The 24025-nt window shown below is 56.6% G+C and overlaps 8 protein-coding genes across 14 annotated transcripts; all 8 read left to right on the top strand.

Moving 5' to 3' along the window:
• Nucleotides 1-2363: 2363 nt before the first annotated feature.
• Nucleotides 2364-9823, top strand: ABB37_02039 (putative DNA polymerase theta (helicase domain only); the record flags this gene model as incomplete). Of its 2 annotated transcripts, none has more annotated exons than XM_015798798.1 (1): nucleotides 2364-9823. In XM_015798798.1, exon 1 carries the CDS (start codon nucleotides 3401-3403, stop codon nucleotides 9821-9823), a length of 6423 nt encoding a protein of 2140 aa, XP_015662276.1. In that variant the 5' UTR covers nucleotides 2364-3400. The 2 variants fall into 2 exon arrangements, with proteins under 2 accessions (XP_015662276.1, XP_015662275.1); XM_015798797.1 differs by having other exon boundaries at nucleotides 2900-9823.
• Nucleotides 9824-10231: 408 nt separating this feature from the next.
• ABB37_02038 (hypothetical protein) lies at nucleotides 10232-10792 on the top strand (the record flags this gene model as incomplete). 2 transcript variants are annotated; one of them, XM_015798796.1, is made up of 1 exon in its annotated part: nucleotides 10232-10792. In XM_015798796.1, the coding sequence occupies exon 1, from the start codon at nucleotides 10304-10306 to the stop codon at nucleotides 10790-10792; it is 489 nt and encodes a 162-aa protein (XP_015662274.1). In that variant the 5' UTR covers nucleotides 10232-10303. The 2 variants fall into 2 exon arrangements, with proteins under 2 accessions (XP_015662274.1, XP_015662273.1); XM_015798795.1 differs by having other exon boundaries at nucleotides 10237-10792.
• A 573-nt stretch (nucleotides 10793-11365) lies between these two features.
• Nucleotides 11366-12067, top strand: ABB37_02037 (putative Ran-binding protein; the record flags this gene model as incomplete). Its single annotated transcript, XM_015798794.1, has 1 exon — nucleotides 11366-12067. The coding sequence occupies exon 1, from the start codon at nucleotides 11447-11449 to the stop codon at nucleotides 12065-12067; it is 621 nt and encodes a 206-aa protein (XP_015662272.1). The 5' UTR covers nucleotides 11366-11446.
• A 415-nt stretch (nucleotides 12068-12482) lies between these two features.
• Nucleotides 12483-13855, top strand: ABB37_02036 (putative aminoacylase; the record flags this gene model as incomplete). Of its 5 annotated transcripts, none has more annotated exons than XM_015798793.1 (1): nucleotides 12483-13855. In XM_015798793.1, exon 1 carries the CDS (start codon nucleotides 12650-12652, stop codon nucleotides 13853-13855), a length of 1206 nt encoding a protein of 401 aa, XP_015662271.1. In that variant the 5' UTR covers nucleotides 12483-12649. The 5 variants fall into 5 exon arrangements, with proteins under 5 accessions (XP_015662271.1, XP_015662270.1, XP_015662269.1 ...); XM_015798792.1 differs by having other exon boundaries at nucleotides 12488-13855; XM_015798791.1 differs by having other exon boundaries at nucleotides 12505-13855.
• A 1461-nt stretch (nucleotides 13856-15316) lies between these two features.
• On the top strand, nucleotides 15317-16371 carry ABB37_02035 (putative mitochondrial electron transfer protein; the record flags this gene model as incomplete). The annotated part of the gene is made up of 1 exon (XM_015798788.1): nucleotides 15317-16371. The coding sequence occupies exon 1, from the start codon at nucleotides 15628-15630 to the stop codon at nucleotides 16369-16371; it is 744 nt and encodes a 247-aa protein (XP_015662266.1). The 5' UTR covers nucleotides 15317-15627.
• A 645-nt stretch (nucleotides 16372-17016) lies between these two features.
• Nucleotides 17017-18502, top strand: ABB37_02034 (hypothetical protein; the record flags this gene model as incomplete). The annotated part of the gene is made up of 1 exon (XM_015798787.1): nucleotides 17017-18502. Exon 1 carries the CDS (start codon nucleotides 17537-17539, stop codon nucleotides 18500-18502), a length of 966 nt encoding a protein of 321 aa, XP_015662265.1. The 5' UTR covers nucleotides 17017-17536.
• Nucleotides 18503-19467: 965 nt separating this feature from the next.
• On the top strand, nucleotides 19468-20985 carry ABB37_02033 (DHHC zinc finger domain-like protein; the record flags this gene model as incomplete). Its single annotated transcript, XM_015798786.1, has 1 exon — nucleotides 19468-20985. One exon carries the CDS (start codon nucleotides 19468-19470, stop codon nucleotides 20983-20985), a length of 1518 nt encoding a protein of 505 aa, XP_015662264.1.
• Nucleotides 20986-21781: 796 nt separating this feature from the next.
• On the top strand, nucleotides 21782-23917 carry ABB37_02032 (hypothetical protein; the record flags this gene model as incomplete). Its single annotated transcript, XM_015798785.1, has 1 exon — nucleotides 21782-23917. Exon 1 carries the CDS (start codon nucleotides 22193-22195, stop codon nucleotides 23915-23917), a length of 1725 nt encoding a protein of 574 aa, XP_015662263.1. The 5' UTR covers nucleotides 21782-22192.
• Between the last annotated feature and the right edge of the window lie 108 nt (nucleotides 23918-24025).

Genomic DNA, 24025 nt, shown 5'->3' with positions numbered 1-24025 from the left:
GGTGAAAAACGAAAAAGATACGAGCTCGAAGCGGCACAAGCGATGCTCTCCTAGACTTGATTTCGCCGCTGCTGCTGTGCACTTCCGCCGTTTCTCTTTTTTTTTTCGTTCCGCTTCGATGTCTACGTTGTCCTCTTTGACTCGCCGCGCTGCCGTTTGGTACGACCGTCCCATCTTTCTCTTTTCGCTCCTTCATGGTTTGCGTCGTGTTACTGTTGCTAGTAGTATTGTGCATCTTCGTTAGCACTTCAGCGTCTGCGCGCTGTCGACGAGAGCGACGGACTGGCTGCTGTTAACTGTAGCTGATTTGGTCAGCTCTCTCTCTTTTTTGTTTGTCTGTTTGCTTCGACACCTGCTCTAATTCTCCTGTATTTATATATATATATATATATTTATGTATTTATATTGCTTTCCTCTTACTGTCAGCCGTCGCCATCGGCTGCTGACCCCCTTCTTTCTTCTTCTATAATTATCTGCTCTGTCCTTTCAAAAATGAATTACCTTTTTCATTTCTTTGCTTTGATGGTGCATTAGGGACAATACGGCAAATTCGTTGGTTGCATGTACGTATGCTGCCACCACGATTATGATGATGATGCTCGGCTCCTCTTTGCTCTACATGTCGGCCTGCGAAGCGGGTCTTGGCGCCTCCTCCCGAATCGCTCTTGCGTCCTCTGCGGCTGATGAGGGGACTCGACGCGCGTGACTGAGAAGTACTTTCGAACGCGAGCAGAGAGAGCGAGGGAGCGGGGGAGGTTAAACCCCGTAAGACGCCCTCGCACATACACCCGCTGACGTCCGCCGGGCTGCGTGCTCTGCGACGTGCTTGAACTCCCCGCAGAGCACACGAGTTAATCGTGGAGGAGCCTGATCAACTATTAAAAAAAAGGAGATTACTGACGTGAAGTGCCCGACTCCGCCTCTCTCAACTCGATGTCTATGACGAACAACAGCGTCACCTCAAAAACGCGACCTTTTCGTATTGAACTTCAATGCACTGCCGTCTTTTCGAAATATTCATACAATGCTTTCCTTGTTGTGGTATGTCTAGTGCTTGTTTCTCGTTTAACTTGGTCTAGCCCAATGGTATTTTTTTTCCTGTTTGGTTTCTCATCTTTTCACTTTTCCTTGCGTGATAGAAGTATATCTGCATTTGTTGTTGGTGCTGCTTAGCACTTCAGTTTAAGTACGTGCGTGTGTGTGTGGCTGCCACACATGAGTTGATCATTACCATCATTGCTTCGGTTTCTCCACATTTCATGTCGCCCACTCAATGCGGTGCGGTTATGTTTTTCAGAGGCAAACATATGCCTCTGCACCTTGATGGGAAAAGTGGCATGCCTTTCTTTCTGTACTTAAAGTGGCGTAGCGCATGTGACCCGCGTTTTTTCATGTTTTCTTGCTTGCCTGTATGCGGCGCGACCGCCGTGAGTGAGCGAGAAGGGTCGTAGCGGAACTGCAAGAGGTGGAGAGAGGGAGGGAAACGAAGAAGGGGGAGAGAGAAGGACGAAGAACGGATGTGTTCTTCCTCTGTTGTGTGTCGTCTCTCTCCCCTTCTCTCGTTCTCTCAGCGGTTAAAGGAGTAAAGTAAGACGATAAACTCTACAACGACAGCAAAGGCGTGGCAGTGCGCGTGTACATCCGTGCTGTGGCCTATGCGCTAGCGAATAACGTCGTTAAGGGAGGTGGGAGAGAAAGAGTCAGTGCGGTGCGGATAACTACACGCACAAGTCCGTCCACACACACAGACACACACACACAGTTGAACGGTGACCACTGGATGAAGAAAACTCTGATCCTTGACATCGCATTTTCCTCTTCTTCTTTTTCCCTTCAAAACCTTCTCTCTTTGTTCTTTTCTACTTGTTGTCGCAGGCTCAACAAAAGGTGTCGGCTGTTTTTTCTTTCTTTCAAAGCTGGACAGTGAGCCGTTGCGTTCCCCTTTCTATTTCTTTTACTGCGGGATAATCTTCCGTCTTCTTCTTTCCGCCTTGTGGCTTTTTGCGCTCTTTGTGTTTTTCCTCTGTTTCTCCTTTTACGCTGCTGCCAAGAAAGGCTGCAGAGACGTACAAGCGATCCGAAGATGTGGATACGGCATGCCGTTCTTGCTGCTGCACGCACGAGCTGAATGCAAGACCTCTGGCGGAGAAGGGAAGAGGAACTGGAACGTGTATGTCATGTGCGAACTGCTTCCGGTTTTCAGTCCGACTATTAGAAGATGTAAAGCAAGAAGAAGTCTCTCAGCGTCAACATCGTGCGCTGACTTCGCTGAACGCAACTCGCAGCTGCTCTTAGGCGTACCACCTTTCTTTCCCGCTTGATCTCGTTCTTTCTTGCCCCCCCCCCCTTTATCTTCCTCTGAAGCGAATACACAGTCATACATGTACGTTACGGTTTTTCGGCTGCCGCCTGGCTTAAGCAGCGTTCTGCCGCACATTTCCACTCTTAATTCGTCTTCTCTTTCTCCCACCTCTCTCCTATGGTCCGAGCAGCTGGAAGAGGAAGGAGAGTAGGTTTTCTCACTTGCGGTTGTGTTGAGCCGCTTGTGGACGTTTCTGCTAAAGAAAAGCAACAGCTCTACGGTTCCTCTGCTTCTTTTTTTTTTAGATTGTGTTGCTTTAGAGCTGAAAAACAGAAAGGAAAACGGGAAAAAGCATTCCCCCATCCCTGCACAGCGCTCCGAGAATGAAAGTACAGAGGCAACTGGCACCCACCCGCCCGCCTGCCCATCACACACGTGAGATCTCATTCCATGCTTCTTTCCACCCGCCTTGCCTCTGCAACGCAGCACGAGAAGGAGTGATATACGGACGCACTTCTAGCAAATCAACAACAAACACCATTTGAGTGGGTCTCTACGCATTCGCCTCTCTTTTTACTGGAACCCTTTTTTTTTTCAGAGAAGTAAGTGCTGCAAGTGCCGCATTTTTCTTCCTTGTTTTCCCTCTTTCTGTTTTCGCGAACATCCATCTACAGACGTATGCAATCACGCATCGTGTACATCCTAACCAGTTAGATCCCATCCCAAAGAAAGAAAAATAACTTTGTGCGACGCTGACCCACCATGCGGCGCACCGTCGTCGCCACCAAAGGCTTCCACGCACCACGGCCCAGCGGAGGTCACGCACCACCTGACACGACAGCCTCCTTCACCGCAGCCGTGGCGTCGGCTGCCTCTCATACGACCGCTGCTCGTGTGAAAGGGCGGCGATCGGTGCCTTCCACGACAGCTTCAGCCGCCGTTGCGCCTGAATCGACGCAGCAAGCAAACTCAACGCTGAAGCATCGAAAGTCCTCTCCCCGCAAGTCGACACAGCGATGCACCTCCACCGCGAACAGCGATAACAGCACTACGGGGTCACCGGCACAGACGTCAGCGCGTGCCAGCACCGTGCATTCGATGCTGGCCCACAGAGGCGTACTCAGCGGGCACTTCAGCGCCAATCATCTGCGCCGTGGATCTCGCCGCGACGACGGTAGTGGCGGGGGTGACTTCTCTGTCTCAACGGTGCCCCCCACGAGTGCCGCTGCCGGAGCAGCATGCAACAACAACGGGAAGGCCACTGATTCTCAGGTGTGTGCGATGTCGAATAGCTTTGCGCCGGCCGGTGATGACGACTACGTTAGCAGGGAGGTCTCACACAAGCGCTCTCGATCGCCTTCTATCCATCAAACCCCTATAGTAGAGACAGCTCCGCGACACAGCACACCTGCGTCTCCTCATCGTGCAGGCCTGACGGAGACACTGAAGGAGGAATGCGCTCATCTGACGTCACGCGCCGCACGTCGGCTGTCGTCGCACACCGCCGCCTCGCACGTCACCCGTAATGTTTTTTACCCGCCACCGGCTGAGCTGGCTGTGGCGTCTCCACAGACCTCAGCTAATCCGGTGCCGCCGCCGCTATTGGAGTCAGCACCGCACATCGCCAGCGCCAACTTCCCCTCAGCGGTGGCGCACGACTACTGCGGGGAGTTCGCCACACCGGGGGTCAGGGAGCATGGATTGCTGGCAGTGCCGCCTGCGTCACACAGGCCAATGGCCCGGCAGGAGGTGTCACCTTCAGAAAGCATTCCCTACACCACCGACTTCCACACACGAGAAAGCGAAATGGCGCCGATCTCACGCGAGGGGCAAATCGCAGACGCCGGTGGAAGTAACTCGCCCCCGCGTGCGTCCGCCGAGGCGGAGACGGCGTCCTCCTGGGGCACCACCTCACAGCCTCGTACGTGCTTCCTCTCCGCTTTGGCGCATCAACAGCGGGAGCAGCAGATGCACGTCTCTGCTTTCACGCCCGCTGCGCTGAGCAACTCTCCGTACACGGAGCCGTCGCTGCCTTCACTTTCGGCTTTCTCGCACGTCGCACCGACACCGCCTGCAGCCTCCTCGCGTCTTCTCCTTCCGCTACCGCCACCACAACCGCTGCAGCTGCGACAGGAGATGCCATCGCACGAGCACTCTGCCGCTTCGCCGCGGCCGCCTCAACAAAAACTGGACTTCTCGCAGGTCTCCTCGAGTCGGGAGCGCTCGCTGCTTCCGAATTCTCCTGGTGCTTCGCCGCCGTTGTCTCCCGCAATTCCAATCACAGCCGCCCGCGAGACAACAGCCGTGCGGTCCGCGGGTGGCGGTCGTGGTATCGGCCCTGTCGCCAAGGAGGGTGACCTAGAAGTGCCCACCGCAGCGGACTTCAACGCAGCAACCGAAGCGGTGCCGCACCAAGGCGGGGTTGAGCCACCACGGCCGTCTATTCCTCCCCGCTTTCTTCATACTGCCACCACCACCGCGTCAATCTCGTTTTGCTCAGAAAAGAAAGACGCATCTGCGCCGTGCAGCTTCACTGACGCGCGGAGTCGAAACGACGTAGGCGTATCCGCAGCAGGGGTGGGTCTCGTGCTCCCGGCTGCGGAAGACGAGCCGCCCGAGTCGGACGAGGCGTTGCAGCGTGAAATAGAGGAGGACTGGCGCCTCTCGATGGACGTCGCGTTTACCCCCTCCGGCGCCGGCAGCGGGGCACCGCCGGTCTTCTCGCAGTCGTCGCTGCTGCACGAGGAAGAGGAGAGGGAAGTAAGAGAAGGCAACGGAGGCGACGGCGGTGAGGTGGGGTTGGGGGTGGGACACGAAACGAAGCGTAGCACCGTTGCGGTCGATTCTTCTCTACCGGGCTCCACGGCGGTTCACGGCACAGATGCCGCTGTTGGACTCCACTCGCGCGCTGACATCGCCTTCGTAGGACCACCACTCCCGCCATCGCCACACGCTTCCTCCAGCAAGAATGCCGACACCCCTGTCATGGACCTCTTCTCGGAGCTGGCGTTCAACAGCAGCAGCACCGGGGCAGCGGATCCTGCGTATCTTCCTCCCCCACAGCAGTCCCCCTCCTCGTGGCCCATCCTCGCAGGACCGCTTCCGTATGTTCCCGCACCTCTAACGAAAGACAAGGGGGAGAAACCTTTGCTGGCCGTGGCGGCTGCGGGGTCTTCTGCTGGAGGAGGTCGGCATCGGACGGTGTTTTCGTTTTCCTCTCGCACCGCCGCGACCGTTGCTTCGGTACCCCTCGCCGAGAGTCCGCCGTCGGCTTCTTGCCCATGTTCTGAAAAGGAAGAGAACGGACACGCCGATAGGATTCCCACTTCTAGTGCAACCCCCACCTCCCATCCTGGTGAAGACGTGGCGCCTCTTGTTGACGCGGACCTTCGTGAACGCGCGGTGGTGCTGCCGACGCTGTTGGGGGTACCACTGCCGGACTCCGAAAACACAGAAGGGCTCGTGGAGACGTGTGCTTCGGAGATGCCAGCGAGAGGGGAAGCGGCGCATGAGACGCCTGCGACTGCGCCCGACACGTCGGCGGGCCCCACCGCCCCCGCAGCTGCAGCAGCGTCGATGGAGGACGGTGGACACGCATCCACGTTGGGGTCCGTCTCCGGCGGTGCTCCCCCACCTCCTCCTCCACAAACAGTGGCGGACGCACCACCCGTCTCCACTTCTGCTAACGCATTCACCACCCCACCGCCACCGCCGTTCTTGCCGTCAGCGAAGGCGACGTTTGCACAGGTGGGAACCTCGCCCCTGCGACTACTCCCATCAACGACGGCGCCGCTGCGGCCGGCTCGGACGTGCTTCACGCTTCACTTTGGGCCCTCTGCCGCGTCAACGACAACGGCGGCACAAAGCACCTACACAAACCCACCCGCAACGATGGACAGCAGCAGCAGCAACGGTATTACGTTGCCTCTCAGTCAGAGTGCGGATGTTGCGCCGCTGACCAGCAGTTCTGCGACCACGACGTCCGTGGCGGAGTCTTTCGTGGTAACAGGTCTGGTGCCTGCGGTGGCCTCAGCGGCGCCAGCGCGGCTTCCTCTTTGCGCGTCTGCGCCACGGAGGGAAAATGCGCGTTTACCGACACCACCGACCTGCGAGACCTTCCCTCCTGCGACGGCACCCAGCGACGTGGTGCGCCATCTGCCCTACCGCCTTCCAAGCGATCTACCCGCCACCGATCTTGCGCAGTTACACGGGTGCGCTGCGCCTCCACAAGAGGGCAACGCTGCAGCCGGCTTTGACGCAGAAAACAGCGGAGCGAACACAGAGGAGAGCCACACGGAGCATTCTCTGCCGCTTCCCGACCCTCTTCCCAGAAATCGCATCATTATTGGAAGGGACGCGGGGCCCTTGCACCCCTCTCCCCTTCACCCTCCCGCGGCGACGACCGAATGCTCCTTGACAAACTCTCCTTCCACTACCAACGTCCAGAACAACAGCTACACCAACACTACGGGGATGCCCGGTGACGAGGAGCACAGCTCGGCGGCCCAATCGGCCCACCTCAGGGGACTTTCTATCCCCCTCCTCCGCTCTGCGCCGCCCGTCGATCTCTTCTACGACCTTCCCCGCTCCGTCGGCGACTTCTACGCAGCTCGGCGAGGCGTGCGGCAGCTATACGACTGGCAGCACGAGCTGCTCAGCGAACCCGAGGTGCGGCGCGGCCGCAGCTTCATCTACAGCCTTCCCACCAGCGGCGGCAAAACCCTCGTCGCAGAGCTCAGCCTGCTGCGGTGCGTGCTGAACCGTCGTCAGTCGTGCTTCCTTGTGCTGCCCTTTGTGTCGCTGGCCGAGGAGAAGACCCTGGCGCTGGAGCCGCTAGCGGCGTTGTTTGATTTTCGCGTCGACGGCCACTACGGCAGCTCCGGCCGCTTCCCCCTGTGCGAGGCCCCCGCCATGTACGTGTGCACCATAGAAAAGGCAAATTCGCTGCTCAACTACATGCTGGAGGAGGGCCGCACGGCGGAGATCGGCGCGGTGGTGGTGGATGAGATACACATGGTTGGCGAGTCTCGTCGTGGGGCAACGTTGGAGCTCTTCTTGTCGAAGCTACTCATGATAGATGAAGCACGGCAGATGCAACGCGCAGAGGCGCAGCAGCAACACCATGTCAGTGACCAACATGGGACAACAACCTGTGCGGTCACGCCTGCTGAAGCCTGGACCGAAAATGCTGGCACGGCGTACGATGCTGAAGATGATGGTGTGGAAATGACGGAGCAGCAAGAGAGGGGACAGCAGGCGGGGGAAGAACCTTTTGCGGATCCGGGCCCACTGCAGATCATTGGCATGAGTGCCACCGTCCCGAATCTCAGCACGATCGCGAAGTGGCTGCACGCCGCGTGCTTTGAGCGCGACTTCCGCCCTGTCCCGCTGCGCGCCTACAGCGTCGTCGGTGGCCTGGTCCTGCGTGACGGTCAACGCAATGAGCGCAACTTGAGTGGCAGCAGCGTGCAGCAACACCTGCTGGAGCTGGCGACGGAGGAGCCGGATGCGTCAGTGCTAGTCTTTTGCGCGAGTCGTCAGCAGTGCGTTGACACAGCGAAGGGGATTGTGGGTTTTATGAGAGCGCAGGCGATTGCAGGGCAGCAGCTGCCTTCGCTCCCCGGCAGCTCCCTCCCTCCCGCGGCCCCGCCGTTTTCCGTTCTTGGAGTGCCGTTTCCGGATGTAACGACGAAGTCTGCCGTGTTTTCGGTGCCGGCGCAGGGCTCGTTGGCGATGAAGAGTCTCCTCGCTGACTTGGCGGCGCTGGCGCACTACGAGGCGTCGCAGCTGAGCGAAATCGTGCCGCACGGAGTAGCTTTTCATCACGGCGGTCTGCTGGCGGAGGAGCGGGAGTTGATTGAGGCGGCCTTCCGTCGCAAGCACATACGCATCCTCTGCTCCACCTCCACCCTCGCCGCGGGCGTCAACCTGCCTGCACGACGTGTCATTATAAAGACGCCGTACGTCGGCCGTGACTTCTTGACCAAGGCGCGGTACTTGCAAATGTGCGGTCGTGCCGGCCGCGCGGGTTTGGACCCGTATGGGGAGTCGTATCTGCTGCTGAGTAAGCGAGACCAGTCCCGCGGACATGCCTTGATGCGCGCTGCGGTGGAGCGTTGCTGCAGCCAAATATTAGAGGACGATCAGACCCTCACGCGGTCACTGCTGGAGTGCGTAGGCGTCGGGCTCGTGACGGACTCTGCCAGTGCACGACGGTGGAGTTCGTCGCTGCTGAGTACGCACGCTGTCGGACCGGTGGACGGCGTGTGGCGGAAACATGTGGCCGCTGCTTCTTTTCAAGATGGCGTGGGGGGCATCACCTGTGTTCCTACAGCACCATCCGCTGCCTTTGCCGATTCCGCCGCAGGCACCGTAGCTCATCAGACGGTTTCTACCACCGATGAAGAGTCAGAAGGCAGTCGGTCAGTACCGGTACCAGCACCCAGTACATTGTCTACGCCTCTCACCGCGGTGCCGGTGGCTGCGTTGGAATCTATGGTGTGTGCTTCTTTGGACACGCTGGCGCGTTGCGGCTTAGTGTCCGTGACGCAAGCACACGCGGCGGACGACGAGGAGTACGCGGAGGGGGAAGGAATAGGTGGTAAAGGTGCAGTGGTTGACGCGGCACATTGCACATCAGCAGCATCAGCAGTGGGAGAAGGACGCAACCGTGATGTGCAGGTGCGCGTTACGCCCTTTGGCAGCTCCTCCGTGCGGTCCTGCTTCAGCGTCGAGGAGGCGCTGCTGCTGCGTGAGGAGCTGGACGAGCTGCGGCACACCGGCTTAATCCTCTCCGACGACCTCCATCTTTGCTACTTCTTGACGCCTCTCCGCGAAGTCGGCACGTGCGATTGGGAGCTGCTGCGGCTGATGATGTCCCGCATGAGCGACAGCCGGCAGCGCATCGCAAGTCTTCTCGGTGTCGACCCGTACTTTATCGATCAGCAGGCAATGGGGCTGGGAGGGCCGATGCAGGCGACGGAGGAGGGCCGCCGCCGCCTCTTCACGGCGAAGCGCTTCTACGTGGCGCTCATGCTGGCGGATGTGCTCGCTGAGGTGCCCATGGCTACGGTAGAGCAGCAGTACAACGTGAATCGTGGCCAGCTGCAGAATCTCATGCGCTCCGCCTCCATGTTCAGCAGCTCCATCACCAGCTTCTGCCACGCAATGGAGTGGTACTCGTTGGAGGCGGTGCTGTCCTCGTTTGTAAAGCGGCTCGGCTTCGGTGTGAAGCCCGACCTGCTGCCGCTGATGGAGATGCGTAACATGCAACCCCCGCGTGCGCGTGCGCTGTGGAATGCGGGCTTCAAGAAGCTTTCGCTGATTGCGGCGGCGGATGCCGATGATATGGTGGCAAAGGTGAAGCAGATGAACCCACCGGAGATGATGTCAGCAAAGTTCTTCACGAAGCGTTCTGCCCTAATGGTGATTCGTGAGGCGCATCTCACTTTACAGTCGCAGATTAAAGAGAAGAAGGGCGAGCTGCAAGAACTTGTGCTGCGGGGCCGCGCGACGAGGTAGGTGCGTGCGGAGCGCGTACGTGCAAACTTCTTTAAAGCTCTTCCTGCGGTGTCTTTTAGTTGGGGTGCAACTGCTGAACAGATATCTTCAATGCTACGAAGCACACGGTCGATAAAAGTGAATGAAGAACGCCTGTTAAGTATGAATTCTACCGAAGACGACACCTCGGGCTTATTCCGGCGTTGGCCAGTGAAGCTCAAAGCTTTTGATGAACAAAAGCACATGTGGTCTGTCCTTTTTTTTTTAGCTGTAGAGCCTGCTACCGTTAGAGTGAAGGTCTTCAATGTGTTCGTGAGTATGTGTCCGCCTCATCGCGTCGTGCCAAACGCTGACGTTCCGCCTCTTCCAGTATCTCCCTTCTTTCCTTCTCATCTTTTTCTTTCTTCTGTCATCTTCGTTCACTCCGCAGCAAAGTAATCCGACAAGCCTTCTGCGTACTTCGTGTGTTATCTGGCGCCTCGCGCGTAAAGGCGAGCCGTAATGCCATCCTTTCCCACTCCGGCGCTGCTGCTGGCGAGCTGCCTCCTGTGCTTTAGTTCCATCTTCGCCTGCGCGTATCTCCTCGTTGCCTTGATGGCGTCGTGTCGGACGGCGAATATCGTGCGGCACATCGCCGTCGCCGTCACCCTTGTCCCTGTCGCCTTCGTGCTATGCCTCTTCCTCGTCTTTTCATACAACAGCCTCGGCGAGACGCTGCACACCTTTGCAAAGGAGCACCAAAGCGACCTGCCGCCGCCGATCGTGTACGCCGCGGCCGCCGTGCGACCGCTGAGTGGTCACTTTAATCTGACAGAGACGATGTGGATGGCGTGTTTGCTTTTTACGGCGTACGGCGTCGCCATCGTGTGGCACCATTTGATTGATATCACACGGTTGTTGAAGGCGTCGCGACGACGTCTCTTGTTGTCCGACATGCAGGAGCAGCGTACGGAGGAGGCGGCCGCCCCAAAGGCAGGGAAGAAGCGGTGAGAAAAAATGAGCTGCACCCGCATCACGGTGGCGTGTGGATGGGACGGGGGTTGGACGCTGCGACGGACGGACCTCGCTATTGTTTTGTTTCTTCTCGCTGCTGCTGCTGTGGTGGGCGACAATGGCGATGGGAGCCAAACTTTTTGGTGCTGCTGCTCGAGCACGAAGCTCCACTTTACTGGCCATGTTACCAGAAGAACCAGCCGAGCATCAAGCAAAGGGAGAGCGTTTGTGCTGACGACCGCCAAGTGCCAGAAAATGGCTCAGAAGCGTCGTTGGACGCAGTCGTGGGGGCACCGCGCGCTCCACACGCTTCGAAAAAATACCTTCTCAGCAAAAAAAGGAAGAAGAAAACATAGGAAAGGAAAGCGGGAAAGATACGCCCACGTGCGGCCGGCTGGAAGCGTCGACAAGAAGAGTGCGACTTACCGCTCTCCCTCAACTGGACACGCCGACCTCCCGCCGCCCTCCTCAAAACCACACGTCTTGCTTTCTCCGTAGCAGCGGAATGAACTGCTCTGCTGATCCGACTTCAACGGTTTCTTTCGTTTTTTCCCTTTTCTTCTTCCCACAGGAAGTCTACGAAGAAACGAGATTTGTTCGCCTTCCGGCACCTGCTCACGTCACACCTGCCTTTTCACACAGCGCCTGCGGATGCCTGTGGCAACGCACACCGTGGAGCTCTACGGCGGGGCCATGCGTGTCCGCCTGCCCACCTCCATGACGGACGCCTCTGATTTTCGTCAGGTACCCGACAATCAGGAGGTTTACACCGACGCCGACACCGGCGCCTCGCTCATTGTCGAGCTGCTGAGCCGTCAGCACAACGTGGCCAACGCGGACGCAGGAGCCTTCTTCTACCACGATCTCGCCAAGGATAACGGGTGCCCGCTGGACCAAATTGAAGGGGAGGCGACGATCGAACTCCCACCTAACGCCTACCCGCTCCTGTCAGCATCGCCGTCCGGTTCGAGTGGGGCACAGCGGTGCGACTACGCGTGCCTGACCACGGGGCTGCAGCGCATTTCAAAGTACACGAACGAAGCGGGAAGAGAGAATGACGTCTTCGTGGGTCTGGCGGTGCTGCGCTTCACGGCGCCGCTGTCCACGGAGATACTGGTGTCCTTCTCTTGTCCGACGCGTGTGCATCCTGACAGTTCCGAGGCTAAAGTCGTAAAGAGACTTCTTACCGAGGCGGAGCGACAAAGCACGCTGCAGCAGGCCATTGCCTCTCTAGAGGTAGTGGAGTGGGGACTGTTTGTGCCGGAGGAATGAATGCGTGAGGAGACGAGCGTTGCGTCGTCTTGGCGCCTGAGAGTAGGCGCCGACTTTGCCTCTACTACAGAAAAAAAAACCCTCAAACATGATCCCTTTTTTTTTTCCACAGCTTCTATGCTGTTTCAGCACAACCGGCTGTGCCTACCACTCATTACCTTTCTGCACTTTGGTGCTGTAGCTCCCTACACGGCGATGCTGACGAGCTCAGCGTATTTCCTGCGCCGGAAAGGAAAAGGATAACCTCGATGCGTCAGCAAGAATGAATAAGTGCGGCAGGTTTTGTATTCGGAGGGTGAAGGCACCTTTTTTACTGTTGTTGGTGCCCGACCCGGACTTTTTAGAGTTCTCACCGCGTAACCTTCTCTTCCCTCCGCCTCTACTTTCCTGCTCTGCTTTCCAACTATCGCCGTGAGCGGAGCAACGCTATCGCTGAAGGACGACGAAGCCCAATTGATTTCTCTCTTTCATCCGAACACACACGCACGCACACTCTCACCTGCTGTTCCGCGCAACTGGGAATACAGTTTATCGTTACCACCTACATCTTTCAGCTACTACTTTTACCCCCCTGCCGACGCCATGCCTTCTCTCAAGGAGCAGCTGGACCAGATGGTGAAGGAGGTGCAGCCGCAGGTCATCGAGTGGCGCCACCACATCCACGCCCACCCGTGCCTCAGCCACCAGGAGGGCCCCACCGTGGCCTACGTGCAGGCCGCGTTGGAGGCGATGCCCGCAAAGCTGATCATCACGAACCCCACCAAAACAAGCATCCTGGCGGACCTGAAGGGCGGTGCTGGCGAGGGCCCGATGATCGCGCTGCGTGCGGACATGGACGCGCTGCCGCTGGAGGAGCTGACGGACGTCCCTTTCAAGTCGCAGAACCCCGGCGTGATGCACGCGTGCGGGCACGACACGCACACCGCCTGTCTGATGGGTGCGGTCAAGGTGCTGTGCGAGATGCAGGAGAAGATCAAAGGCACCGTGCGCTTCGTGTTCCAGCACGCGGAGGAGGTGAGCCCGAGCGGGGCGCGGCAGATGGTGGAGGCCGGTGCGATGCAGGGCGTGGACATGATCTTCGGCCTGCACAACCGCAGCCTACTGGAGGTGGGCCGTACTTCATCCCGCGCCGGCATTGCGTCTGGTGCGGTGATCGACTTCGACATCACGGTGCACGGCAAGGGCGGCCACGCCGCTGACCAGCAGCTGTGCATCGACCCCATCGTGATCGCCTCCGACATCGTGATGAACCTGCAGACGATCGTGTCGCGGCGCATTGCTGCGTCGAAGGTGCCGGTGATCAGCGTGACGACGTTGCATGCCGGCACGGGCAGCTTCAACGTGATCCCGGACACCGCGAACATCCGCGGCACCATTCGTGCTCTCAGCGATGAAGGCGAGCGTGACGCGCCGCGGATGCTGGAGGAGACGGCGAACGCCATTGCCGGGCTGTACGGCGCGACGTGCACCTTTGACTGGCCCGAGGTGGTTTACAGCATGCGCCACGCTCAGCACTGCTTCGAGATAATGCAAAAGGTGTGTGTGACGAAGCTGCCGGCGGGGGAGGCCGGGTTCGACGTCATCACGGACCCAAGCTTCGGCGCGGAGGACTTCTCGGAGTATGAGCGCGTGGTGCCGGGCTGTTTCGCGTACTTCGGCGTGAAGAACGACGCAATTGGTGCGTGCCACGGCGCCCACACCTCCCTGTTTAAGGTGGACGAGACCGGCTTTGAAACGGCCGTGCGCATTCATGTCCGGCTGATCGAGGAGCTTTTGATGCCTGCCTAGAAAGCAAGCGGAAAGTGAGGAAGAAGGCCGGGGGCTAAATGAAGAACACAGCCGACGCGCCGCACGCACGTAGTAAAAACCGGCGCAGGATCTGTACTTCACCGACCCTTCCTCAGCAGCAAACGTACCGTAAATTCTTTTAAAAATCGCACTTTTGTTTTCATCAATATAAACTACTCCGCAGGGCCGACACACGCGAAAGAGGAGGGCAACACCTCGATAGCAAAGAGAGCACCCCAAGACTGATGGGGAGGCGCGTGAACCTGCCCCTGCTCTCTTTCTTCTCCTTCGGAGTCGTGCATTCGTTGCCGCGTTGGGTATGTGCGACGATGCCAACGGCTCTCACGTGTGTCTGCTAAATTGATTCTCGTTAAAAAACATATTTTTTTTTTACCTGCCTTTCTTGTTTTCTCTACTTCTTAATGAGTTTAGCGTCTAAGATGCGTGGAACGGAGTTCGCTGTTGTGAAACCCACCTTTTCTAAGGATCTGAACTTTCCGTTCTTCCATTTTAACAGCTAACCAATTTTCTTTCTCAGATTTTACCTGTCAGCGTCTTGATTTTCGTGTTTCTGCCTTTACTGATAGCGAGCGCAGTGAAGCTTTCAACATGTGGTGTGCCGGCTGCCGCCCTTCTTTGTGCTCCCATCGAACACCTGTGCCTTTTCGTACGTCGCGGAATCTGCGACTCTTCTTGTGGTGTTCCCCTCCATTTCTTTTTTTTCCTACTCGCGTGCCGTCTCTGGGGAACACCGGTTTGCCGCCGACTTCTGCTGGGGAAGTGCGATGAGAAAAGAAGGGGGAGTGACATGCTTGTTTGAGGGTGCGCTCCGAGTTGGGGGTTGTGATGCGTTGTGTAAGGGAAATCAACGTTTGGGATAAAGGGATGCACCGCACACTCACACTGACGAATGCTTCTCATAAATAAATATATCTATGAATATATGTTTAGCCACTTATTATATCTCTGAGGAATTGATCAAACAAGTTCTCGAAGACGTATGTCGGGCATTTAACTGCATTGCCACGGACGTCGCCACACCCTCTCTACAGACCTTCATCTGTCAGCGCCACTCCGCCAGTGCGCTTCACGGATGCCTGAAATTTGTAGACTCGCGCTTCGAAGTTGCATTCATCCATGTTTCTACTTCGGTTTCTCCAACACGCGTTTAGGACTCTCCGCGCCTCGCGGATTCTTCTTCCCTCTCTTTTCCATGTCGTCATCACTCGTGCCCGCCCTCTTGACTCTTCCTTTGCTTCGCATCTCCGCCTCCTTTACCAAACATAATTCAAACACGCGCAGTTAATCGTAAGCGTCTTCTTCACGGAGCTCAAATTGATATCCCCTCAAAACAAGGAAAAAAAAACACAGCAAGCGAACTTAACTACTTAGCATCTCTTATCTCTTCCCTTTCTGATATATATATATATATATATATTCTTGTTTTTTCTCCCACACTTAGGTCTTCGATCCGGCCTTTTGCCTCGGATTTCTGGCAGACGAGTTGACATCAAAGAAGCCAAAAAAGGCGTCCAATTCGAACTCGCACTGCGTTGTTAGCTTTCTGAATCATAATACAAATACCGTTCATACCTACTGCGAATTAGAGACTCTTCTAGCTGAATCTGCGTAGGTGCCGGTTCATTCATCTCGTTGTTCTGTTGTGTTGTTCCTCGTCACAAGGGCGCCCTCTCTCTCACATATTCACACACACACACACACACACACACACACCCAAACATCCATTCAAAGTTCGTATATCCGTTGCAACGATGCTGCGCAAGGTGGGCACTCGCCCCTACAAGACGATGGTGCGTCGTATGGCGGCCACCGACGCCGCTGCGGAGGTGAACACCAGCAAGGCCGTTCTTCAGCTCGTCCGCTTCGACCCAGAGACGAACTCCTCCCGTGTGGAGAGCTACGAGTACGACAAGCACCACGACTACATGGTGCTGGACCTCCTGATCGCCGTGAAGGCCCACCAGGACCCCACCTTAGCCTTCCGCAGCTCCTGCTGCGAGGGTGTCTGCGGCAGCTGTGCGATGAACATCAACGGTATCAACTCGCTCGCCTGCATCACCTTCGCCCAGCACGTCACGACGATCGGGCCGCTGCCAAACTTCCCGGTTATTAAGGATTTTGTCGTGGACCTGCGCTACTTCTTCCAGCAGTACGCGTACATCCGCCCTTTTGTGCGCAACGCAAATCTGCACCGTAGCCAGGTAGACGGCATCGTAGACCGCTACAACAGCATCGCTCGTGCGCTGACGGGCGTGAGTCCGGCGGAGGGGCGAGCGATGGATGAGGCGAAGCTGGTGGTGGCCTCGACGCAGAAGTCGGAGACGACAATTGCGGCCCTGCTGCGCATCGCCGATGCCGCCGTGGATGCTGGCAACGTGACGCAGGTTCTGTCGGTGCTGGAGCGGGTAGAGAAGCTGGGCACGACGCTGGACGCAGCGAAAGTGACGGAATTGATTGAGCGTGCGCTGAAGAACTACGCAGCCAAGGCGAACTGAAATGGAAAAGGAAAGAGGATTTTAGGTTTTAGTTTATTGCTACGAAGTGTTCTAGGAAAGCGAGAGAGGTACGTGTTGGTGATGGAGCCTGTCATCAGTTTACGCGACGCGTGGACGACACACATCGAACAACGCGTAACAGCTGACGGAGTCTCTTCGACACATCTGTCCTATCTCGCATTTTTTCTTTTTTTTTCTCTGTATTTTTGTAGTAGTTAGCTGCACACGCGTTGTGTGCAACAACAACAGGAAAACATCAAGTACACACACTGCAGCGTCATGCGAGAGCAGGCTGTGGTAAAGCACATTTGCCAGCATTTCCAGATGTCTGCGAGAAATCCCATTTCAACTGTGTCGCTTCGTTGTGGTGTAAAGGGTCTGACTAGGTTTTTGCAAGTACTCGCGTGAAGATGAGCGGACCGTGTCAGCGCAGCGCTGCCTCGAGGAAGCGCCCAAGAAATCCTGCTGCTGAATTGTTGCGGTTCTCAGGTGGAACAGCGATGGTGGCAGCGGCCCAGTGACGGCCGCCGCAGCCTTTACGGAGTACGGCGGAATCCGTCCACGTAGTTCTGGCGCTTTTGACTTTGAATCTCCTTCTTCCGTCTTTCTCTCCACTATTTTTCTTTTTTTTTCTTTTCTGTCACAGGTGCTTTCCCTCACCCCCCCCCCCCTTTGTCCGCGCTGCTGCCGTGAAGTAACGCACTTTGAAGCTGAGAACTGCTAATTCATAATAACAGCCTCCAGCGCATCCCCTCCTCTCTCTCTCTCTGTATTGTAGCGTAGTTTCTTGTGCGCAACGTCAACGGCGCAGTAGAGGCGAACTGCGGCGGTGTGAAAGGCCTGTGCGCGTGTTCTCCTTTGTTTTCTTCACCTCATCCGGTTTGCGGATCAATAATTGTTGTAGGCTGACTTCGTGTGGGTGTTGCAGAGCAGGTGAGCGACAGCGTCTCCCGCAGTTCTGCCCCAGCTGCGCCAGCGCAAGTACTTTTTGAATTAGCTCCTCGTTTTCTCTTCTTCTCGAGAGCTTCGCACGCAGCTTCTTTGCCCGACTCTTTTCTTCTGTACATGTTTTAGGCTTTTGGCAGCATTGGCGCCGGCGCTGCATCTCATCGAGAGCGCTGCCTTTCCTTTCGTAATTGGCGAGTATTTTGAAGGAATTCTTGATATGTGCGGCGGCTCTGTGCACACCGTGCGCCCACGCACCTTCTGCGGGTGGTGCGCGCTCTCTGCCGGCTACATTCCGTGTCTTATTGCTGTTGGGCTCATTGCGCTAAACGTGCTGCCCTTCCACCTGTGCTTCCTGCCGATGCTCCATGCGGCCTGCGTGGTGGGCAACGCGTCTATTTTCTATTACTACTACTCCATCGTGATAATGGTCTTTGCAGAGATTATGGTGTATGGCAACCTCTACTGGGCAATCTTTACGCCGCCTGACTTTGTGCCGCACGAGCCATGGGCCGAGGCACCCGTGTATCAGGGCCGCGCCGTGAGCGAGAACCCGTACGAGGTGTTCGATCTCGACCGCACGGGTAAGCTGCGCTACTGCGGTGCGTGTCGTCAGTTCAAGCCCGATCAGGCCCACCACTGCCACATGTGTCACCGCTGCGTCTACCGTATGGACCACCACTGCCCGTGGATCAACAACTGTGTGGGCCGTGGCAACTGCAAGTACTTTCTGCTCTTCGTCGGCTACATCCCGGTCGGTGCATTCCACATCGTCCTCTCCACGTTGTACAGCTGCGTATTTCACTTCCCCGACTTCTTCGGGCAGGCCATGACGGAGGAGAAGATCTTCTCGAGCCTCATTGTGATCCTCTCCATGGTCTTCTCCACCGCAATGGGCCTCTGCTTCCTCGCGTTCGCCATGCATTTCGTGTGCATGGCCTACCAAGGGCAGACCTCTGTCTCCCGCATGATTGCGTCGAAGAAGCAGGCGGATGAGCTAGAGCAGCAGCGCAAGCGCGCCGCGGAGGACCGACTGTTTTACATGTTTGACCTCTTTGGTGCGGATCAGCGGTGGAGTCGCATGCTTTTGCCTTTTAAGCCGGACCACGACGTCCGTCGTGCGCCGCCCGGTTACGCCAAGCGCTTCGGCGGCTCTGTCGATGAGTACATAGTGAGCCTGGTGTAGTGGCGATGGTATGTGGTGTCAGCATCGCTGCTCGGGACGCAACACGGCGGCACCATCACGATTTCTTTCTCTCTCTATCTGTTTGCGTCTACATGGCGTGTCGGGCAGCTGCACGGTTGGAGGGTGTTTTTCCGCTGATTTCGCGTGATGGTGTCGTCTTTGAACATAAATTGCTCACCTCACTTTTATTTATTATTATTGCTGTTGCTGTCCCCTTTTTTGTTGTTGTTTGCGTTGATGTCCACAAGACGTGATTGCACATGTGGTGCGACACAGCGTGTGTCCTCTTCAAAGGCGTGTGCATCAGCCAAAAAAAGGCTCCGCTTCATAGCCGTCACTATTCCTACGAAGACCTCCAGCCACAACAACGGAAATGAGCAGCAGTCGAAGCTGCACCCCGTGACGAACTGCACTACTCGGAGGCTGAAAACAACACCTCCTTTCTGTCCGTCGTTAACCGCAATGGCACGTGTTGTGAAAAACCGGAAGGCATGTGCTGCTGATGAAATGCTAGCTGTTCTCGCTGCTTGGCTGACCCACTCCATTCTTCCAGTGCGTCTTCGGAGGAGCGGTGCAAGTGACAATAATAATAATGATAATAATAAGCCATGACCCAGCAGTGTAGGCGAGGAATGTACGGCGCTTTCTGCGAGCGGTATTCAGGTTTTGATTTTGGTTGAGTTCAACAATTTTTTTTTCTTTTGTTTTCATTCAAGTTCTTCATCTTGTGCTCTCTCTAATCTCTTTTCTGCTTTGTGGGGTGAGAGGAGGGCGAGCTGTTTGTGTCGCTCTGCACCACCGTTAACAGAAGAAGCCCTCCTTTAAGCAGCTGGCTTTGTACGGCGCCTCAACAACAAACACAGCAGGAACACGCCGTAGATATACGAACCCGCGTACGCACCTACGTTCCTTTTCTTTCCTTTTTTGTTTCAGTTTGCTTTGGCGTCTTGTAGTTTTCGCTCACCATGACGGAGTGTCGGTGCCTGAACAAGCACTCGCACCCTGCGGCGACGAGAGGGTGTGCGGAGGGGTGCATGATGTGCTGCGGCTACACCACGCCCGCCGTGATCGGCTTCCTCATCGCGGGCCTCGTCGTTGCCAGCGACGTGTACAGCATCATCCTCATCGCACGCAATCCGCACAGCGCGTGGTGCGTTATTGTCTGCCTCATTGTATTTCTTTTTACCACCGTGATCGGGGTTGTCGTGTGCTGGTCCTACTACGCCATCATTTTCACCCCACCGGGCTTTGTACCGCACGAGACGTGGCAGTATCCACCGGCGTACGGCGGGCCGCCGCTGCCCCAAAGGGACCAAGGCAGAGGGCAGGCGCGCTTTCCGGCTGGGGGCGGCGGTGGGGAAGGACCTGGGGCTTCGCAGCCGCCCCAGCCAGGCGGCCCGGCACACACCCCGCCGCCGCAGCAGCAGCAGCAACTGGCGCCCTCCCTGTCACGACGCTCACCAAACCACTCCGGTGATCGCACCGACCCGTCCAGCTACCCGACGCCACCACCGGGTCCTCCGCCACAACTCCCAGCACGCGCAGCACCGACCACCTCGGCAAACCCGCTGCAAGACGGCGAGGACGCAGCCCCCCGCAAGGCGACGAGTGACGCCGGCGGTGCCGCTGTTGTTGCGGCCGTCCTCTTCAATGACAGCGACGACAGTGGCAACGGCGGCCCCCGAGAGCGGCCGCGGCAGAACCACGATGACGCGACGAAGCTGGCAGAGGGAGCAGTGGTGACTGGTGGCGCTGCTGTCTCTCCGGCAGGTGCGCAATCCGGCAGTCACAGCCCCTACTCGACGCCACGCCTTTCACTGCGCCTCGCCCCTGCAACGGCAGCGGCGGCGCCCCCTTCAGCACCTTTACTGAACCCGTACACCGTTCATCAGGTCCACCCGAACGGGTCTCTGCGCTACTGTTACGCCTGCCATCAGTTCAAGCCCGACGACGCCCATCACTGCCGGATGTGTGAGAGGTGCGTCTTCAACTTCGATCATCACTGCCCGTTCGTGAACAACTGTGTTGGCCGCAACAACTATAAGCTGTTTGTCGTCTTTCTGCTGTACAGCGGCGTGGGCGCCACACTGGGGGGTGCGTTGATGGCGGTGACGCTGTTTGCGGTGGACAGAGACGAGATGATGTCGAAGATTGGTTGGGCGGCGGTGCCGGCCGTGGACGTGGTACTCGGCCTCTCCCTCCTCTTATTCTACGTTCAGCACCGCGTGCTGCTGTGCAGGGGCGAAAGCACGCTCGACAGCATCGCACGCGGCGACGACACCTTCCAGGGATGGCGGCAGGCGTTCACACGCCCAAAGCGATCGGCGGCGGAGAAGGAGGAGCTGAAGCGGCAGAAAGCGATACGAGTGGAGCGGCATTACCGGGCTTTGTTGGGCAACGAGTCGCCGTGGTGGCGACGGTATCTGCCGTCACCGGTGCGCACGGACGACAGGGCAGATGATACCGTGTCGGGAAATGTGTAGCGGGAGGCAGCTTCTGCAGGTGATAATGCGTACATGTGTGTATCTGTGTGTGTGTGTGTGTGTGTGCTTACGCCGTCTCGCCTGTCGTTTAGACAACTGAGGTGCTGTGCAGTGGTAGAAGAAGAGTTATTGCTGTGGAAGTTGTATCACTAATCCAATGTGTCAAAGGCTTCTACTCTTTTACGGTTCTCTTTTACTTTTGAATCTCCGGCTGCTCGCCAAATTCGCTGATGTTTAGGTCAACAGTTGAACTTTTCCTCTCTGCATGGAGAAGAGGCGTTGTGGTGCTACAGCTCATTATTTATTTTTATATTCCTTGCCTGCTATGGATCCCCCCACCCTTCATGTGTCGTTCCGTACGCGCTGTGCTCGACATTTTATCTTGTATATGTTAAACGAGCTTCCGCTGCTGCTCACTCTATCCTTTGCTTTTATTATTATTCCTCGCCTCTCGGGTTCCCATTTTCTTGTAGATCACCATTAACAGTCGCAAGGATTCCCCATGGAAGAAGCAGAAGGGGTCACTAGCAATAATAGTAAAAGAACTGACTATGTTATCTGCGACTCTTCTGTAAAGCACGGAGGGGCAGCATGAAATGCGACAACGGCGAACTCAACGTGCAAACGAAGCGTACACGGCACCAACCGCTCTACGAGCTTTCGCGTTAAATGCGGGTGGTGCTGAGCGTTGTTGCCGCAGGTGATTGAAAAGTGCCTCTCTTTTTTTGTTGTTGCATCGCTGTTACTTCGCTCTTCCTCTGTTGTACCTCTCTCCCAATACCTTATCTTGAAAAAAGAAAAGTACTGTTGAAGTCGCCACGCTTCTCGTTAAGGGAGACTTCTTCTTCCAAATAGCCTTCGGCAAGTATCACAGTTTCAGTGTCTTCCTCCTTACCAGGGGTTTCTGCTAGCGTTCTCGTTCTCGTTTTCCTTCTTCATTTCCGCAGCTTCAACAGAGCTGCCGTTCACTTTTTGGATAAGTATCGAGCTGTGTGCCTTCTCCTCAACAAGAGAAAAGTAGCCGACGATAGAGAAGAGTCGTCGCCCGCGTCTTTTGCATTGCTTCTAAGTAGTTGGATATGTAAATATTTACTCAGGTACACAAATAGGCACATCGCTGCTCTCAGCATATATATGTTCTTCAAAGAAGCAGCATCGACTTCTTTCCGGATCTGTTTGTGTCTTTCTTTCGTCCTGCATTCTCATAATGGACATCCCTAAGCTCCATCCGCGGCTCTGGGCGCGCAAAGTATGGAGGCTGCTCTGCCTGCTTGTAGCCTACTACTTGCCGCTGCTCATTTTCGCGTCCGCTGTCACCCTAGCTGTTGGTTACAACAACCTTTTTATCGATCTACTGCGCGACGCCGCGGATACAAACTCGCTTATGCCGAAGGTTTATGAGGAGTTTAACGCCCTTCAAGCGGAGATATTCTGGCTCAACTACCCTGCCACGAGGCGCTTCTCAATTGCCGCCCTCTGCGTGGGAGACACGTTCTTTGCCCTGATGTTTGTGTCCTTTCTCCGCGCCGTCTTCACTTCCGCGGGCCACGTATCGCCTGAGCCATGGCTGTCGCCGCCGAGGGCCGACGCGGCGCGACAGCGGAGTTTGCATGAAAGTTGGGTCCGTCAGCAGGCGTGGATAGGTGAGCAGGAGGCATATGCACAGCAGAAAGCGGCTCAGACACGGCAGCTGCTTCAGCTGCAGATGCAGTGGATTGGAATGAGCGAAGATGAATCGATGCTTTTGTCGCACACAGCGCTTTCCAAGTTTGCGGCGGTGTCTCCGCATCGCAGTGAGCGGCAAACTACTTTGTTGAACAGACCCGACCCTGCGTTGAGTGACCCTCCTGACTCTTCTGAGAGGAGCAAACCAGGTCTTCCTCCGGACGGATTTACGGGAGAAGGCGACGACATGGATGGACAAGTCCGACCGTCGCCATCAGCGACGCTTCAGTTACGCACAGCACATCCACCCACTCCAGCATCGCTCTCTCAAGTCACCTCAACCGGCACCACCAACTCCAGCGCAGCCGCCGTAGATCGGTCAGTGGAGGTGGTTGATCCTGCTGCGCCGTACGGGCGGCAATGTATCCCCCCCACGGTGGAAACCGTTGGACTGAACCCCAACACCGTGTACGAGTACGAGGCTGACGGTTCGCTTCGCTTCTGTGGGATCTGCCGTCAGTACAAGCCGGATGGCAGCCATCACTGCAGCAGGTGTCGGCGCTGCGTCGACAACATGGACCATCACTGCATATTCCTCAACAACTGCGTCGGCCGGCGCAACTACAAATTCTTCTTCCTGTGTCTCTTCTACTCGACTCTGTGTGGGACGGTGAACTCCGGCCTGTTTATATTCGCCTACGCAGGAAGTGCGGTGTGCGCAGGGTGGGAAGCCGAGTTTAGTCTTGACCCAGAGTTGGGGTGGTCAATCGAATGGCGGTGGTGGGTGCCAGCCGGCATGACTGCCATCGGCGTCTGTGTCGCGTATCTCTTGGTGCAACATGTGCTTCTACTGTGGCACGGCATAAGCACGTTGGACCGCATGAACCAGCTATCCTTCGAGCGTTTCCTTGCTAGGATTTCCGCGGCACCGCGACCGGTCCGCACCCGTTGTGCGCTTCTCAAGGGCTGCTTTTCGACTCTGCGCACGTGCGTGGGGGCGGTGACCCAGGCAGTGCAGCTAGTGTTGGTCTGTCTGCCATGCCCGGGGTGCAACAGGTCTCCTCCGCGGAAATTAGGCCTTCCGATGCAGATGGCGAGTTCCACGGATGCCGCACCCACACAGGCCGAGCGGCGTGCGCAGCGCATTGAGCTGCTCTTTGGAAAGCCGAAGCACTGCTGGGAGTACTTGTTACCGATTTCCCCTCAAGGTGGCTGGTGCAAGCCATGTGGGAATCGAGGTAGCCGTGCTGTCGTTGAGGCGGTGTGACGAGGGCAGCCCGTGCACCCACTTCATCACACTGCTTGCAAATCGCTCCTTCAAGCATATGTATACTTTGTTCTCTACTTTTTTGTGCTACGTATTTGCCTTGTTTTC

This window comes from Leptomonas pyrrhocoris (assembly GCF_001293395.1).
Source record: "Leptomonas pyrrhocoris isolate H10 chromosome Unknown, whole genome shotgun sequence".
NCBI classification, from domain to species: Eukaryota; Euglenozoa; class Kinetoplastea; order Trypanosomatida; family Trypanosomatidae; genus Leptomonas; species Leptomonas pyrrhocoris.
This window is presented reverse-complemented; position numbering and strand designations above follow the sequence as displayed.